The 18,938-nt window shown below is 36.5% G+C and overlaps 1 protein-coding gene across 1 annotated transcript in view; it reads right to left on the bottom strand.

The window, feature by feature from the left end:
* Positions 1-1,093: 1,093 nt before the first annotated feature.
* Positions 1,094-18,938, bottom strand: part of Smp_196600 (hypothetical protein) — a gene marked incomplete at both ends in the record, with an annotated part of 28,666 nt that continues 10,821 nt past the window's right edge. Inside the window, 7 exons of the mRNA XM_018793005.1 lie at positions 1,094-1,437; positions 2,909-3,029; positions 6,346-6,478; positions 10,114-10,587; positions 12,929-13,616; positions 14,943-15,116; positions 18,583-18,699. Of these exons, the coding sequence (XP_018647561.1) occupies positions 1,094-1,437; positions 2,909-3,029; positions 6,346-6,478; positions 10,114-10,587; positions 12,929-13,616; positions 14,943-15,116; positions 18,583-18,699 (2,051 nt within the window). The remainder of the gene's footprint in view (positions 1,438-2,908; positions 3,030-6,345; positions 6,479-10,113; positions 10,588-12,928; positions 13,617-14,942; positions 15,117-18,582; positions 18,700-18,938) is intronic.

The following is an 18,938-nucleotide window of genomic DNA, read 5'->3' as shown; positions in this document are numbered from 1 at the left end:
TAGTTAGTCAGTCACAACGTAGAACTTTGTACGTATGTACATCAGTTCGAGTTACCATACTACATTAGCACACAGATGTAGTTGTCGATTCAAATCCCATAGTGGTACAGTTAGTAAGAGTATAAGCAGTAATCAGAAAGATTAGCGTTTAAACATGTTATTCAAGAAGTACAATCCAGTGAAACAAATTTGGAAAGAGAAAAAAGATAGAGATATGAAGAATTCGAAAGATTAGAATTTAGAAGAACACAAAGACTGGATGGACCTTCACCATTGTAAACGATTTTGAGCCATATCGTTCAACGTCTCTAACCATCGATCACTATCATCTCGTGGATCCAAACCAGGTAGTCTACACCTACCAACATGGTTCAGTCCACTTGTCAATGACTCCATGGATTTGTCCTACGTCTTCGTTTGGCCGCCCCTAGCTTTCTTTCAACCTACTCCTACACCATAAAACATTGCACGTCGGTGGTAAGAAACTTATTTCATAACAGTAAATAACACTATTCATTTTATTGTGATTCATGTTAATTTCAATAATTATTATGTAATTTTGATTAATGTAAAAAAGTATCCAAGTAATGATAAAAAGTATTTCAAGAAACGAAAAAAAAAGGAAAGAAAAGAAAAAAATCAGAAATAACCAAATAGATACAGACTTAAATGAATGAAACTGATAGAAACAAAAGAGTCTAGTAATGTTGACTAATAAAACAATGATTATGCTATAGACAGAGAAAGAGACCTTCTTTTCAGGTCGATCAGTTGAATAAATAAATTAAATAAGGGGAAGAAAAACCGGTTAACAAGATACATAGAAATACAAAACTGGTAGTTGATGTCCAGTGAATAAAGTTTCCTAAGTTGTGGCAAATAGAACAATGTATTAGTGAGATAATAAAAGATATTCGCATCATATATTTGATATGATTGTTATATAATATTAAAAAAAATATAGTTTGGAATGATGGTATAATCAATAAGCCAATAAGGTGGTGGTGGTGGTGGTGATGGTCAATAAGTAGTTCGGAAACAATCTCTTCATGAGGATGACGAGGAGAAAGGAAAAGTTTTTCAAATAAAAATATCACAAACCTGTGTGATGAATAATTGAATTTAATGAATCTGCTGGTGTTAAACGTTCTGAATATAAAGCTGTCATACTGGATGCACTAGATGAGAAACCAAGTTGACAATTTTCTAATAATCTTAATAATTCCGATGATGTCGGTCCACCAATAAAACAACCATGATAATAATCTGTACTATATAAACATTGATTATTATTATTATTATAAATATGATTAGGATAAATTTGAACATTATTTGAATGATTTAATAATCCATTAGAATTGGCACCAATCATAAGCATAGTATTCCCTCCATAAGAATTCATATTATTAATTATCCCATTAGGATAAGATGTGATTTCTAAAGAGAATTTCGAAAAGAAAAGATTCGATGCATTATATTCAACTTTGATCAACAGATTCAGTGGATAAAGAATAAAAAGATCTGAGTCCTACACACTGCCTTCTCGTGACGGGGGTGTTATTTACGAAATTGAGAGAACTAAAAGTGAATGTCCGGCGCTTTAACTGGGATGGTGGATACCGAAAGTTCACCTAGGGGAGTTGGAAAACCCTCATTCCAAAACAATGGTGGACATAGGCTCCAGTATCTTGAGGGAACAAATGACGTATGAACCGATTGTTGGTCACCGGCTACCATGGGACTGCATCTCCTCACGATGCTCCACTACCTTGTGGATCAGATCTTTAGGTCAAAGGCTCCGGTTAAGGCCCAGTAAGAAAACCACCTGCTTCAGTTTGGGCGCCTGGGCAGTATCATAGCCCTCACACAAACCTCATTTGATTTGTGTGACACATATATATCTGGTGCCCCTTTGTACCAACATTTATGTGTTCAAATAAATAAATTAATTAACAAAATAATTTACGGTATGTTATTCATATATACAACACTGATCGGTTTATGATTGCAATGAAATCCAACAATCTCTATAACCCCAAACTGAAAATTATCACGTGCTCACTACTAGTGATTGGCTTCGAGAGAGAATTATTGGAGACCTGGTGACAAGTGGTTAGTGGATTTTAACCGTGTAGGTGTCAGGCAGTTACCCACCGAAAACAATGAAAGGTGGTTGCGTGACATCGTGGATTTATCAAGTTAGACATTAACACCGTTGAATGCCAGATCAGTAGTCTAGAGGTTAGGCGTCCTCGCACTAAACCGAAGGTCTTGTGTTCGAACCCCGTAGATGCTAGCTGTTGAAGAGTTTCATACTAGGACAAAACGGCCGTCCAGTGCTTCCAGGTTTCCAATGGTTGTCTAACATTGAATTATTCATGATCTCACTTAAAACTCAACAATCTCCACAACCTCAGACTGAAAACAAAGTGATTAGTCGATGAAAATCTAAAAGCATATAAAGATAAATCCTGTGAAGACAACCTATCATAAACAAGATCACTAGAATAACATACCTGGTGCTTGTAAAATGATTTAGAGAATCCTACTTATGCTTACAATAAGTACTGATAAAGTTGCTCAAAACATGACAATGATACTCATTAAGTAAACCATACAACTCAGATATCACATGACACGAAAACTAAAGGTCTTGGGTTCGTCCTCGTTGGGTTCGTGAGTGCGAAATCCCAAAGAGTTTTATACAAGGGTGAAAGAGCAATCCAGAGCTTTCTAGCTTTCAATGGTACTCCCAATTGAGATCAATATATGGTAAATATAGCCTACAAAATAAGTTACTTGTTTATACAAACAGAACTATTATTAAGGCAACTACTTTGAATTATCTACAACAAAGCCGACAGTAGAAGAAATAAAAAAATCTAAACAAAATATTGAAAAGCCATGCCATGTGAAAAATTGTATGCTCCATCTGTATTCATTGTTGATGAATTTGGAATAGTCATCAAAGGACCAGGTAAACCGGAACCAGTTCTTGAAAGATTCAATGCTGTTGTTAAATCCCAAACCTATGAATAAATACAGAAAAGTAAAAAGAAAATATTTGAGAAAAGTTGCTATTGGGATAAACAAAAAAGTGGGGGGATTTTTAAGTACAACACTTTGCAATGCCAGAAAGTATTAGTGCACTAAAAGTCGTCTGTTTTAACAGACAGGGACCAAGTTAACACTTGGAAATAATATTCCGTCATGTAACTCTTAAGATAATTTCCGTACAAAACTGAGGAATGGAGAATTGTTGAAAATTGTAGGAGGGAACGAGTAAGTTGGACAGTTCTGATCAAAACTAAATTCAGGATAGTATTGTTTGTTTTTGAATCTTCCCATCGATGTGTTAGGACTGCAACTGACCAGTCTCTAATTGGCATATGTGCATACTGTGCGTATTGCCTCGATATAGCCTTAATTCACAAGCATTATAAGCAAAGATGGATAATGGCTAACAAACAATACTAAGTGAATTCAAACTTCAACCCATTGCACAAGCAAGTGGATGTCAGGACTCAGTAGCTGGGTGGATAATGTGATGGCGTTTGAAGCGTAGGTTACTGGGTTCGAGTCCCAGAGTGAACATCAACTCTGAGATACAGGTACATCCAGCTGACCAGTCCCAAATAGGACGAAACGCACGTCCTGGATTCCACTGCTAGCCACTGTCCATCTTTGTTTACCATATTCAGGATAAATAAAAAACTTTCAGAAAATCAGGAAATTTGGTGTTAAGAAGAAAAACTTAAAAGCAGCAAATGAAACTGAGGAAGAGATTTATGAAAAGTAAGAATCTTTAAATCTACAAGGATAAAAAGAAAAGAAACATCTACGTCACAATGAATCATGTCACTTAAGATCTTCAACAGCAGTGTATGATTAGTAAGTAGATCTAAACAGTACATCTTCAGATCATAATACCTGGTAGTGTAAGGTGTTGATGTAACAATCATTAGAAATTGATATTATTAACGGTTAATAAAGATAGCTAACCAATTTCAAAGAAAATAGTTTCAATTAACAAACTAAATCTAAAAAGTTAACATTAATCTACACTAATATAAGAAATCAGTGACCTGGTAGTTAACATGTTCAACTTTCAAGCACTGTGTTCCAGGTCCAAACCTGGCCACATCTTTGATCTGGGTAGCTGGATAGCATCACTGTCCCTCACACTCATGATCAAGTTCAGTTTATTTATTTATTTAAACACAAGGAGGTACCAGATATATATGCGCCACACAAATCTCATTTCATTTGTGTGAGGGTTGTGATATTTCCAAGGTACCCAAACTGAAGCAGGTGGTTTTCTTAGGGGGCCACACGCCGAGCATTTGACCTAAAGGTTTGATCCACAAGGCAGTGGGACATCGTAAGGAGATGTAGTCCCATGGTAACCGGTGACGAACAATTGGTTAATACGCCATTTGTTCCCTCAAGATCCAGAAACCTATGTACACCATTGGTTTGGAATGAGGGTTTTCTAACTCCCCTAGGTGGACGCGCCGTGTCTACCAACTCGGTTAAAGGCTGAACATTCGCTTTTCGTCCTCTCAACTTCGTAAACAACAGTAATGTCACGAGAAGGCAGTGAGTAGGACTTGTCTGGCAGAGGCTATATACGCGTGGTCATGTGAGAGCATTTTTCGAGGGAGAGCGGACTCTTCTCACACTCAGCCGTACCAGGGCATTGGCGGGCCAGTTAATTCATTCACTCTATACGTCAGTTATTCCCATGTTTACTCAACAAAAAAAACAATTTTAACAAAAATTTTTACTACGTTTGTTACTCAAAGATCGTAAAACAGAACACTTCAATAAGTTCAAAAAAACACTGAAAACTCAAAGTGTCTTAAGTTCACAACACCCAATAGATTCTATGAGTAAAGGGAACACAAGTTTAAGACCACAAATTAAGGTGAAACAGCTGTCTTGTGTTTTCTTTTTTTTCGTTATTTCTTCCCATGATTATTCAATGATGCATAAAATTAACTTTCAATTATATCTGAATTTCAATAAACTGTAATTTAATAGACATACATCGAATTCACAGATAACTGGGTTTATGTGGATAGAATATAAAAATTAAAAGGTGGTTATTTAAAACGAAAAAAGTCTTTTCATCACTAAACGATATCAACTTCAAAACCACTGAAAAATTAAGGAAACAATTAAACAAGTATTGTTTTATTCTAACGAAGAATAGGCCCCCGAATGCCCTGGTACAACCGAGAGTGGGGAGAGTCCGCTCTCCCTCGAGAAATGCTCTCATATGGCCACGTGAATATAACCTCTGCCAAAGAAGTCCTACTAACTGCCTTCTCGTGGCATTACTGTTGTTTACGAAATTGAGAGGATGAGTAGCGAATGTTTGGCGCTTTGACCGGGTCGGTGGATATGCAGGGTCCACCTAGGAGAGTTGGAAAACCCTGATTCCAAAAACAATGGTGCACATGGGCTGGCTACAGTATCCTGAAGGAACAAATGGCGTATGAATGAACCCTTGGTCACTGGCTACCATAGGTTTGCATCTCCTCACGATGCTCCACTGCACTACCTTGTGGATCAGATCGTTAGGTCGAAGGCTCGGGGTGTGACCCCCTAAGAAAACCACCTTCTTCGGTTTGGGCACCTGATCAGTATCACAGCCCTCATACAAATCAAATGAGATTCGTGTGGTGCATATGTATCTGGCGCCTGTTTGTACCAATATTTATGTGCTCGAGTAAATAAATAACGAAGAATAAACGAATGGTAACTTCTAGGAATTATTTATGGACTAATATTACATATATTCAAGTTGGATTACTTCTAAGTAACAAGATATATATATATACTCGTATTCTTTTTATTTGACTTGGCTATTTCAATACGATTTACCATTCTTAGCTTATTCCCGATTTATTAGTTGCGCTCTGATTTGCTTGTGTGTAAACTGCGTATATCTGAAATATACGATTCATACAGTGGAAGCTGATATTACGTTCTGTACTCAACGGGCAGGGTTAAGTGGGAAGAGCGAATAAGAATTCAAATTTGACTCAAGGCTGCTTGTGCTGACTAACGAATCATTGATTTACCACAGGGACAAGATCATATAAGTCGATGTTCTGATTAGAAATCTTTTCACGTGATAAACGATTGGCTACAGGACATAATAGATATTTTATGCTAATGTGAGACAATTCAGTAATGAGTATCCACGATTCTATGATGAAATAGATTCCAGGACTTCCGGATATTGTACTGAGCATTGAGTTAGAATCTAACAGTTAATAATTTCCAATATCAACCAATTTTCGATACTGAACTCAAAAAACTAAAAATTTTACTTACTTGAATTGTACCATTTGAATGACCTGTAAATATATATCGTCTTGGATGTGCACCAACTCGATTAAATCCATCATGTTCATGTACAGTAAATGAACTGATAGAACTTCGGTCAACAGAGTGAATAACACATATCCTTTTTTTGAAAAAGCAAATAAATAGGTCAACACGGGAAATGGTAAAAAGAAAAAGGAAATAACAATAGAAGTGTACGTGAGTAAACTAATTAGCCATGGAGAATGAAATCGTAAATGTTTTACAACTTCCCATATATAAGAGCTCTCTGTAGTGTGATAAACGTCATAGAATAAGTAGATCATTAATATCGATAGCACCTTTCATTTGATCAAGTATTGTTAAGGTTCAATCAAAATTCAATTGTTGGGGCAGAAATGATTCGTAATTGACTGTAACCGAGCAAAGAATCTAACATGTAGGAATTATTAACAATCTCGATATTGATCAGAAGGGGCTTTGTGGAGATTTTAGTATTTTCATGGTTGAAATCATGAGTCAATTGAAGCTAGACCACCACAGAAAACGTGGAACCACTGGACGGCCGTTTCGTCCTATGAAAATACTGAAATCTCCACAAAACCCTTTCTGATCTATAATCATAAGCTCACTAGTGACTGACTTCAAGAGATATTTCCTGGAGTTCTAGTGGGAAGCAGCGACCAGTGGAGTTCAACCACGTCTTTCGTGGAGATATCAACTCACTGAAGGCAATTGGTAAACCGTTGCCCAAATTTCGTGGATTGGTTGAAGTTAGACATTAACACCATCGGATGCCGGCCAGCTCAGTGGTCTATCGGTTAAGCGCTCGAGCGCGAGACTGATAGGTCCTGGGTTCGAATCTTGCAAGTACGGGATCGTGGATGCGCACTGTTGAGGAGTCCCATAATAGGGCGAAACGGCCGTCCATTGCTTCGTAGTGTAAATAAAGATGGATGGTGGCTAGCAGTGGAATTAAGGATATGGGTTTCATCCAGCTGACGAGTTCAAGGTAGAGCGGAACACGCGTCTTGGATTCCACTGTTGGACATCATCCATATTTGCTTATAATGCTAGTGACTTAAGGCAATAATCAAAGCAATCAACACGAAGCGCACATATACCAATAAGAGACGGATCAATTGCAGTCCTAAACATCAATAAGAAGATACAAACAAGCAACATAAGAATGTTTTCTTACTATCTGATATACTTTTTATCTTTTGGGTTAGATTGAACCAGTCATTTTTATAATTTTATGAATTGAGGTTCGACTATTGTTGTCAAGTTCATTGTCCTGAACGCAAGTTTAACACAAATTATTATTTGTTATAGAAAATCTTAGTAATTATATACAAATATTTTGAGAAGCCAAACCAATCTTTCGATTTATTCGACATCAGGTGTGTGATTCCAGTTAATATAACATAAGGTAAGAAGTTTCTAAACTTAGGTGTTTGTTACTGATACTGTGGTGTGGGTTACTTATATCCACATAATTAGTATATGGTGAGAGTCAGGCATAGAATGTATTTTGACAGAAGATTGATTAGGAAAGAACAAGAACGAAGCGCAATCGGTATGAAAATGCATGAACAATGAAATCAGAGAAGATGAACTGATATTCACAGAAGGAACAGTCAAGATTGAGACAATTGATTGTTGCTTTGCAAATTAACTGTTTACTGTACGGTTATCAGATTTTAGTGAAATGTTATTATTATCAGAAGGGGTTTTGTGGAGATTTAGTATTTTCATAGTTGAAAGCGTGAGTCAATTGCTCTGGCGCGAGACTGGTAGGTCCTGGGTTCGAATCTCGCGAGTGCATGATCGTGGATGCGCACTGCTGAGGAGTCCCATAATAGGACGAAACGGTCGTCCAGTGCTTCCAGGTTTAGTGAGATAGTTTGTAATTTGTGCTTAAATACATTCGATTGTCCCCACCCGTGTTCTTGTTCACTAGAATATGGATAAGATTAGATTAGTTTTAATAACAACATTGTTAAAAACATATATTTAAGAAGCTAACTTTTTTTCTACTTAATGGAGAATCAAAAAGGTTTCAATGAATTTTGTTGTTAATTTGGATGTGGCACGAAAATACTTAATTAACAGTGCCCCAATAATAAAGGATACTTTAATATGAGAATGAATGATAGATAATAAAACAAAGAAGACTGAATACTGACTGGTTGTTTTGTGAGCTTGGTACATTTACAGTTGGATATTTTGTACAAAACTAAAAGCTTCAAACTTATGATACATATTCATATTGTCAGTCAACTGATTATTCACGCCCTAAATTTTACAAGGAATAAATGAACAGTGTGAAAGAAAACTACCAGAGAATCACTATTTTCTTCTGTTCCAGTCATGGATGGCAGTTTCTCAGCTGACGGAATTGAAAAATCTCCAGGATCCCAAGCAGGTGGTTGTGATCACCGGTAGTAGATGCTAGTTTTAGATAGCTTTCTTTCGCACTTCGGCATCGTATCATGAACTGATGAACATTGAGATCAATCCCTTCAGTGTCAGCGTTGACAAATAATACTCGGTTTAGAAGCTGTTGGATGAGATTAGTAAAATGTGACCAGGCTACTGAAGAGGATGTTTCTAGATAGTGCCACTGATTAATTCGCCGTCGTCACAGAACCTAAACATACATTACCAAATCTCAACACTATTAACACGGTGTCCCCACTGGATGCAATGAATCCTTCTAGGATCGAAGATCGGTCACCGAAAAACTTCGACCCGAAAAGGCCAGGTTTTACACATATACAGCGAAACTACTCTTACCGGCTCATTGTAGACCTAGACTCACACCACAACAGCGCCAAAAAATGGCCCAGATTGATATGAGTCGTTTTGAAATCTATTTGAGTGGAATCTGAGAATCAGTTTAGTGAATTAAATATTAGTTCCACTACTTATATCGTTAAAGAAATCTCACCATTTGATTAAATAGTCAAAACAGTTCGTAAAATCTCATATGAACTTATTTGACCAATAGCAACAAATATAAAATGTTCATAGTTGAAATCATGAGTCAATTGAAACTAGACCACCATGGAAAACCTGGAAGCACTGGACGGCCGTTTCGTCCTATTATGGGACTCCTCAACAGTGCGCATCCACGATCCCGTACTTGCAAGATTCGAACCCAGGACCTATCAGTCTCGCGCTCGAGCGCTTAACCGATAGACCACTGAGCTGGCCGGCATCCGATGGTGTTAATGTCTAACTCCAACCAATCCACGATGTTTGAGCAACCGTTTACCAATTGCCTTCAGTGAGTTGATATCTCCACGAAAGACGTGGTTGAACTCCACTGGTCGCTGCTTCCCACTAGAACTCCAGGAAATATCTCTTGAAGTCAGTCACTAGTGAGCTTATGATTATAGATCAGAAAGGGTTTTGTGGAGATTTCAGTATTTTCATAGGACGAAACGGCCGTCCAGTGGTTCCACGTTTTCTGTGGTGGTCTAGCTTCAATTGACTCATGATTTCAACCATGAAAATACTAAAATCTCCACAAAACCCCTTCAGATATAAAATTGTTTAAAAAAAGAAACATGTGGAAACATGATAATAGATGCAATGCATTATGTTTAGCTGCATATAAAAATTCGGTTCACCTTCAGTATAAGTTCTATGGAAAGATCACAGATACTGATGACAACCCCAAAAATACATTCTAAAATAGATTCTAAAGAAGCATAAGAAATAACAACTCCCACCTCCCTCCCCCAACATAAAAAACCTTAAACAACTCACCTTTTACCCGTAGAAGCTAAACGAACAAATAACTGATTAGCTTGAGGTGTTAATTTTTGTACAAATACCAGAACATCTTCTCGTTCACCGTATGGACCAGGATTATTAGCATGTTTATGCACATCGATTATTGGACGAATTATATGTTTGTGCGTAGTATTATTACTAGTAATAGTATCAAGGATAGTATTATTATTTTGACTACTGCTTTTACAAGTATTCGTATTGATACTATTATTATTATTACAATTAATGCTTTCATTATCATAACGTCGAACAGATTGTTGTAAACCTCTACAAGCAGATGATGAACGATTTTTGGCTCGATGATTTAATATATTACTATTATGATTGTTAGTAACATCATTATCAATAGTATTGGTATTAGCCACGGTATTGAGGTTATTTCCCAAGGAATTTGTATCAGTTTGATCGTTAGAACTGCATAACTCATTATCGGATTGATTGTGTGACCTAATAAAAAAGAATGGTATCATCAGATAAACAACACATTACCATTAAGCAAATAGAAAGCATTGAAAATATTTACTATTGGTACATAAACTGCTGTTTGGTGGGATGCGGCCATATTCACCGCCCCCAAATGCCCTGGTACGGGCGGGAGTGGGGAGAGTCCGCTCTCCCTCTCGAATCGCTCTCACATGGCCACGTGAATATAGCCTCTCCCACGGAAAGTCCTACTCACTGCCTTCTAGTGGCGTGGGTGTTGTTTACGAAATTGAGAGGACGAAAAGTGAATATCCGACGCGTTAACCGGGTTGGTGGACACAGCGAGTCCACCTAGGCGAGTTGGAAAACCCTGATTCAAAACCAATGGTGCACATAGGCTGGCTCCAGTATCCTAATGGAACAAATGGTGTATGAACCAATCGTTGGTCACCGGTTACCATGGAACTGCATCTCTTTACGATGCTCCACTGCACTGCCTTGTGGACCAGACCTTTAGGTCGCAGGCTCCGGGCAGTGGCTTCCTAAGAAAACCACTTGCTTCAGTTTGGGCACCTGGGCAGTATCATAGCCCTCACACCAATCGAATGAGATTTGTGCGGCGCATATGTATCTGGTGCTTCCTTGTACCAATAGTTATGTGTTTAAAATAATTAATTAATAATTTATCAAAGCAAGCCTTACATTTGTGTTCATAAGAAATTCGTAAAACCTATTTCCTTAACGTGGTTACCGAAATAGCTTATACTATTGCGATTTATGAATGATTCATTATCGCTCGTTCTGAATTTTTCGTGCTGTAATTTTCCCTTACATAAAAGAGAAATGAACAAACCAGCACAACCATTAGGTATTTTATTATCAGTGTAAGGGCTATTGATGCTATCAGACTGACCAAACCGAAATAAGTGAAAGGAAATTCAAAGTAGGGTTTTGATGGAAAGTCTAACGCCTTGACCAATAAGTTACCGCTCTTGGATAAATAGTGCTAAAATGAATCTCTTTACTTATTATTTTTAACAGGAACTAGTTTCCAGAGGTGATTCCCAGAGCCACATTGACAAGCACTGACCAGTATATTTTAACCATGTCCGGTGTGAAATAGATATCAACCATGATAATGAATGATGACGGCACAATATTGTGAATTGGCTGGAGTTCGAAATACAAACTAATAGATATCAAATTAATGATCTGAAGATCAAGCTCCATCACGAGAACTGAAGCTCTTGGGATCAATATCTGGTGGGATTGTTGATGAGTCTCATACTAGGATCAAATAACTGTCCACTGATTTGTGATTTTCGATGGTTCAGATAGAGTCATTAAAAATGAATTACATGTTTAAAACTGACAGAATTTCGCGAACATGCATTTAACATTACTGAGTGTATCATATGAAAAGCTAATTGAGTGGATGAAGTAAACATAACATAAAGAAATAATAGTTTCTTCGTAGTTTCTAAATCACGAACTGAACTTAGTTAAACCACCATTGGAAGTCTGGAAGCACTGGATGGCTGTTTCATCTCATTATGGAACCCCTTAGTAGTGTTTTCATGCTACGCCACAGGTTATTGAATCCTAGACGTTTAGTTTCGCGCGCAAACCCTTAACCTCTAAACAACCACTCATCAGCTCGATGTACTTGCATCTCAGAGCTGATTTCCAGTCCGGGACTCGGACTAAGTACCTTTCGTTTCAAACGCCATCGCGTCATCAAATTAACCACTGAGTCTAGACAGTCATTCAATTATGCATTGGATATGGAACTTGACCTAATTTGTAATGATTCGGACTATCCTGTAGTTACTCCTTCCAGCCATATAGAATGGTGAAGCTTAGTAGGCCCTTCTGGAGAAGAGTGCTACATCGAAGCACAGCACAACTACCGGGGTGGGATAGCTGTTTTTGCACTGCTTACTCAAAACCCTTACATAACTCTCACAACCCATTTTTTGTCTTTTTGTTTTTATTTTTATTTGGGCAGATTCATTTTTTATTTTACCACACTTTTAAACCCTCAATAGTTATGCAATGACTCTTTGTAGCAATCGTAATCGTTTTTTGGGTATTGGTAGAGTGGTTGATTAGGTCAATCTCGACCACCCACGATTAACCGCTCACGTTAGTTCATGGAAACAGTCCCATTAATCCAGGAGGCACGAAAAGGACGTGTGAGTCGGATTTAGCCCCCTTCCCTGTAGTTAATATTTTTTGATACTCATGAACATGATGTTTTTTGTATTACAGTATCTAAACTACTATTCTATCTTTTTTGTGATATTTTGTGCACAACAAACAAAGAACATTGAAATACATCGAGTGATATACAAAAATGGATTACCCAGAGGCATCTTCATGAAGCCATGTTGTACGTGGGAGAACAACAATATCTGATTGTGCATTTGAAAAAATATCACCAATTCCTTCTGTTTCATTAATTGTATTACCTAGATTTGATCTAGTAGCATTAGACGAATTTGGTTGAGTTATATTTGATGACATATCAAGTGACTGAAGTCTATTCGATGAACAAACAGCTGGCAAATTAGCATTAAAATGATTTTGCTGATGAGTATCGGATTGAGATGATGATGATGATGATAATGGTGAGGATGTCGATGCAGAAGTCAATAAATCACGTGGAACACCTTGAGCACTGGATGAACGTGAATTTGAGCCATGTGAATGCCACTGGAACAAATTGTAGGATAAGGGATTGATACGATTCGATGTATCATTAACTGTATTATCATTATTATTACTATTACTATTATTATTATTACGTGATAAATTAGTGCCAAGGACAGAATGGGCTCGAACTATTTCATTCTGCGTTGTTGGATTCAAATTTTGTTTGTGACATTTTTGAGCAGCTTCTAAAATAGAATCGACCAATTGTTGCGTGGTATTATTTGTATCCAGTATAGTCATGTGAAATGAGCCTACGGGTGTGGAACTCGGTTGTGTACTGATGATTCCACGGAAACGTGTCACCTTCCATGTACGGACGTGATGAAATTCATTGCACACTAGAAAAAAAAGAAGTTTCGAAGTGAAAAACATTAATGGAGTAAAAAAGTACTTATCTGAAGTAAGCAAGCATAAGAAGACCAAGAGGGAGAATGGAACCAAATCGAGAATTTATGTACACACTGATGAACATATATCTTACTCGCTTAGAAAATTAAGTTACATCTTTAACTAATGGTGTATCCTACTTTAGAAAATGAGCAATAATCTTGTGAGCTTATCTTCCCTGATTAGCTTAACTGATCAAATTCATACCTACACTCAAAAAGCAACCTGGAATTATATATATAAGAAATTAATATGGACAGAACTATTAATGAAAACAAACTAACAAGGAAAGATATAAACATAAACAAAGATATTGAAACGAAAGTGAATGAACCTGCAATCATTTCAGTAAGCCTAGTATCATCATTTCAGGTCAATTCTTCTTCTCTCTGCTTCGTTTTCTTTCACTACCCATTATTGTCCGTGATCAACGTTTGAGTAATTTTGATTAACATATTACGTATGTTTTTACTAAACGAAAATATACATCCTTCCAAGTGACTTCGAATAATAAGGGTAATGAATTGATGAACTAGTGCCAGATAGTGATTTCTACTAGGTCGTCTCTAATTGATAGAAGTCTTCTTACATGATGAAAGTAAATTTAATGATAAGAATCTTATACATTTAGATCAATGAATAAATGTTTGCAACAAATGCCCTGGTACGGCCCAGAGTGGGGAGAGTCCGCTCTCCCTCGAAAAATGCTCTTACAAGGCCAGGCGTATATAGCCTCTCCCACGGAAAGTCCTACTCACTGCCTTCTAGTGGCGTGGGTGTTGTTTACGAAATTGAGAAGACAAAAAGCGAATGTCCGGCTCTGTAACCAGGTTGGTGGACATGGAAAGTCCACCTAGGGGAGTTGGAAAACCCTGATTTCAAGCCAATGGTGTACATGTGCTGGCTCCAGTATCCTAATGGAACAAATGGTGTATGAACCAATCGTTGGTCATCGGTTACCACGGGACTGCATCGCCTCACGATGCTCCACTGCACTGCCTTGTGGACCAGACCTTTAGGTCGAAGGTTCCGGGTGTGCCCCCCTAAGAAAACCACCTGCTTCAGTTTGGGCACCTGGGCAGAATCACAGCCTTCACACAAATCAAATGATATTTGTGTGGCGCATATATATCTGGTGCCCCTTTGTACCAACATTTATGTGTTTAAATAAATAAATAAATAGAACAATAAATTAAAAGGAATTCGAATTTCATCTAATAATATTTACCATAATTAGCATTACAAAACGTAAATTATTTATCATAATCAAAAAGTACCTGAGATCAAATATTTCTCCGACAATACAACACGTGTAACCATTGATCGATGAACATTAAAAGTTTGAAATAACTGAGGACTGTAACCAACCGTTTCCGGGTGTTGGACTATTAGGCATACACGACCAGATAATGTACCGTAGGCAATTTCCATCCAGTTACGACTTGAATAAGCTTCAGTAAAATGCATATATATATATATATATATATATATATATATATCATTTATACATCTGGTTTGATGTCATTACAATAGGGTGAGTACACATAATATAATTCAACTACAAATGACGAGGGAGTCAACTTAGATACTGGTTTGAACATAACTTGTTCAGGGATGCACAACAAACACTGGAATGAAACATTCGTCGATGGAAAATCTTTTCAGTATGCTGTATTTTGAGTTACTTAAATATACAGAATAGTTAGAAAATTCGACTCAAATAAAACCACAACGAGATTACAATAGTGACAAAAAACCAAAGTGGATTCTTTACTTTTGTCGATCAACCAATTCAGATGAGAAGGAGATTACTGAAATTCTAATGTTCACTAATATTTTATTTACTAGCTAATAAATAAATGGATTTATGTTTATCAATTATAATCATCTCTCATTTATGCACGGAATATTTATGCAGTATTTATTACACTACTGTAATGAAATAATAGTAGTTTGAAGAGTTATTCACATTTTTATAGGAACACAATTTAATTTACAGGTCAAACTCTTACTGGGATCGAACCCTGTGTACCAGCAGCCATGTGGTCAAGGGTTTGAATAAAAATTATATTCATACTGTTCACAAAGTTACATTTTCGGTTACGACTTGGGGTTCGATTAAATTTGAAAGAATTTGTTAAATACTTTTTTTAAATTGCAAGATTTTACACAAACATTTATGACTGATAAACTGGGTAAATAGTTAACTACTATTTCCAAATAATTAAGCCCAGTTCATTGAACACACGCCTAAAACTATACTGCCTGGAGGCCAATAATGCCACAAAGGCGACCTGACTAACATGAATGGAATAATTTACAAAATTAAACCACTGAGTCACAGCACAAGCTAATCGCTAGATCAGACAAAGTATGAGTAATTCCGATTACCAAGTTCATTCTTGTGATGAACGATAGACGAGTTTTGAATCTTAAACTGAAAGGCAGTTTTCAGAAGACTATATGAAAAGATGCACCTGTATTACTAATTTATGGAATGAATGATAGACACACCCGAAATAATTTGCTCCCACTTAAATGGTAACAGGTGGAGAACACTATGAAGAAAATGATGAATGAGCAAAATGTCATTTGATCGTATCTAGAATACTGTTTTTAGGAGAAATTTGAAACTATTAGTTAAATAAGATAGACCACCATTGAAAGCCTGAAAGAAATGGAAGGCCGTTTCGTTCTAGTATGGGACTCCTCAGTGGTGCACATAAGCGATCCCGCACGCGAGACCAGAACACAAGACCTTCGGTCTCGCGCGCAAACGCCTAACCTCTAGACCGCTAAGCCGGCACACGTGATAATGTCTAACTTCGATCGATCCATGATCCTGAGCAACCCTTCGTCCATTGTCTGAAGTGGATCACTGTCTCACACCCAACACGGATTGGACTCCACTAGTCACAGCTCCTCACTAGGACTCCAGGAAATCCATTTTGAAGCTAGTCACTAGTGAGCACGTGATTGTTTGTATTATGGGGATTTGTGGAGATTGTAGCACAAAATGGCCGTACAGTACTCGCAGGTTTACAATGATGGTCTATTTTAGATCGATTCATGAATTCAACTGTTAAAATACTACAACCTCCACAAATCTGCATACTAATATTAAATAACTATACAACTGGATCGAAACTAGAATCTACCACAAAATGGGTTAATACAGACATTGAGTGCAAATTAGAGAAGAAAAATTCGACAACTTGTTCCATGTTGTAAATTACTTACAAGTGGGATAGGCACTGATCTACTTACCTATCTATCTTAACGTATCAAGTTTTTGTAACTATAATTTTCTTTACATTTTAATCATTATTAAAAGTGTTTTCAGTTAAACTAATGCCAGAAATTAACGATTTACTTAAAATAGTCGATTATAACTCAGCGATTCAGACAATTATAAGTTCATCATTAAAAAGTATCCTATTCATCACAGTTTACAAACTTCTTATTTAAAAAACCCATTGTCAATTAAAGATTTTGTTTGAAAAAAAAACTAACTAATAGACAATCTTTATAAGCAAAGATGGATAGTGGTTAGCAGTGGAATCCAGTTTGACGCGCATTTCGTCCTATTTGGGACTCGTCAGCTGGATGTACCTGCATATCACTCTGGCACTCGAACCCAGTACCTTTGCCTTCAAACGCCATTGCGTTATCCTCTCAGCTACTGAGTCCTGATATCCACTTGCTTGTGTAATGGGGTGAAGTTTGAATTCAAACAAACAATACCAAGTGAATTATAATGCTAGTTGATGAATTTACTACATGCGTTCATTTAGTTGAATGAAAAATTTTCGCAAATAAAAATTGGTATAGTTGAAATACATATATCATTTGATGACCTTGAGATTATAATCCATTTAGCCAATCAGGAGATAGCAAATGTAAATGAGTTGTTAGGTAAACAGATTATAGAGTTTAAGATTCTGTTACTATAGTCAATGTTCATTATTGATGAAATCCTTAGCTTTAATTCCGAAATCTATTTTAAAATAATTTGCACTTTCACCCACTGACTAGATGGTGGTCGGTTTCAGGTTAACCTGAGAAAATATTTATCGTTTTAGATTTCCTGAAAAGATTGTAAGTCGAAAATTGGTCTACACTTTCATCGATTCCTCTATTCACTGAGTTTGGTAAAAATTAAGTATAACAAATAAATGAGTATGATCAAACCCCAGTTTCTGAATAAATACTAGGTTAAAGTCATGGCTAATGTTATAAGACAACCAATCATATTAGGTTCTTAAATATTAAGCCCAATTAAGAAGTGATTGAAGAAGCAAGACATCAATCAATAAATATCGAGGTGATTAGCCGTGGGAGAATATTTTACTCTTCATAAGATTCGAGGATTAACATCAAAATTTTAATATCACTATAAGATAAAATTTATAATCTTTAATCGTTCTCTATGAGCTTTCAAGGGAATTCTAGAAAATGATGGATTTTGTGGTCTTTATCTAACTGGACAATTACTGACATCGTTAACAAGGTTAGCATTTTTCAGGAAGCTTTTGGAATCTCAACTCCATAAACAATACTTTAGATACCTTTATTCTTTGTATCAGAATCAAAGCTTTTCCCAAACTTCTTAATCTTTACTTTTTTCTCCGTGATTCAAGAGATTTTTGAAAACTGAAAAGTGCGATTAGGAAGTTGGCGTCTAGGTGTTTAAGAAACAAGACGTATTAAGGCCTGTGTCGTTAGTGTTGAGTTACGCTTTTTTTCCCATTTGAACATTAATAATATTATCAGGCTGTTTAAAACCAAATAAGTGTAGTGAAGTTTAAACTCACAACCTAGTGAATGATAAACAAATCCTTCAACCGATAAGCCTCATATATATCATATACCAATGCAAACAAATTAATTAATTAATTGTGAAACAGAAACACTTACATGTTTTTGGAGATAAATGTACACTGAGAGCAGTTATTGGATCACGTAATGGATCACGATACATTTCTGTGACTAAAAGATCATTATCCACTATACGTAAAGGGAATTTTTGTATATCTATTGGAGTAAACAATGGAAAAGAAACACATAATTTGCACTAAAATACAAAACAAAAACATTATAGGCAAAGAAACAAACTTGAAAAGTTAAAAATATCCAATGCAACAGTTTAATGCTTCAACACAAAGCAGTGTTGACTTTCATTGAATTAATTTCATATTCTTAAATAACTTGAATTTTTCAGCTTATGAAGGAGATTGATTATGAATACAGTGGTCTTGAGTGCTGTTAGAGGT

This window comes from Schistosoma mansoni, chromosome 1, assembly GCF_000237925.1.
Source record: "Schistosoma mansoni strain Puerto Rico chromosome 1, complete genome".
Taxonomy (NCBI): Eukaryota; Metazoa; Platyhelminthes; class Trematoda; order Strigeidida; family Schistosomatidae; genus Schistosoma; species Schistosoma mansoni.
This window is presented reverse-complemented; position numbering and strand designations above follow the sequence as displayed.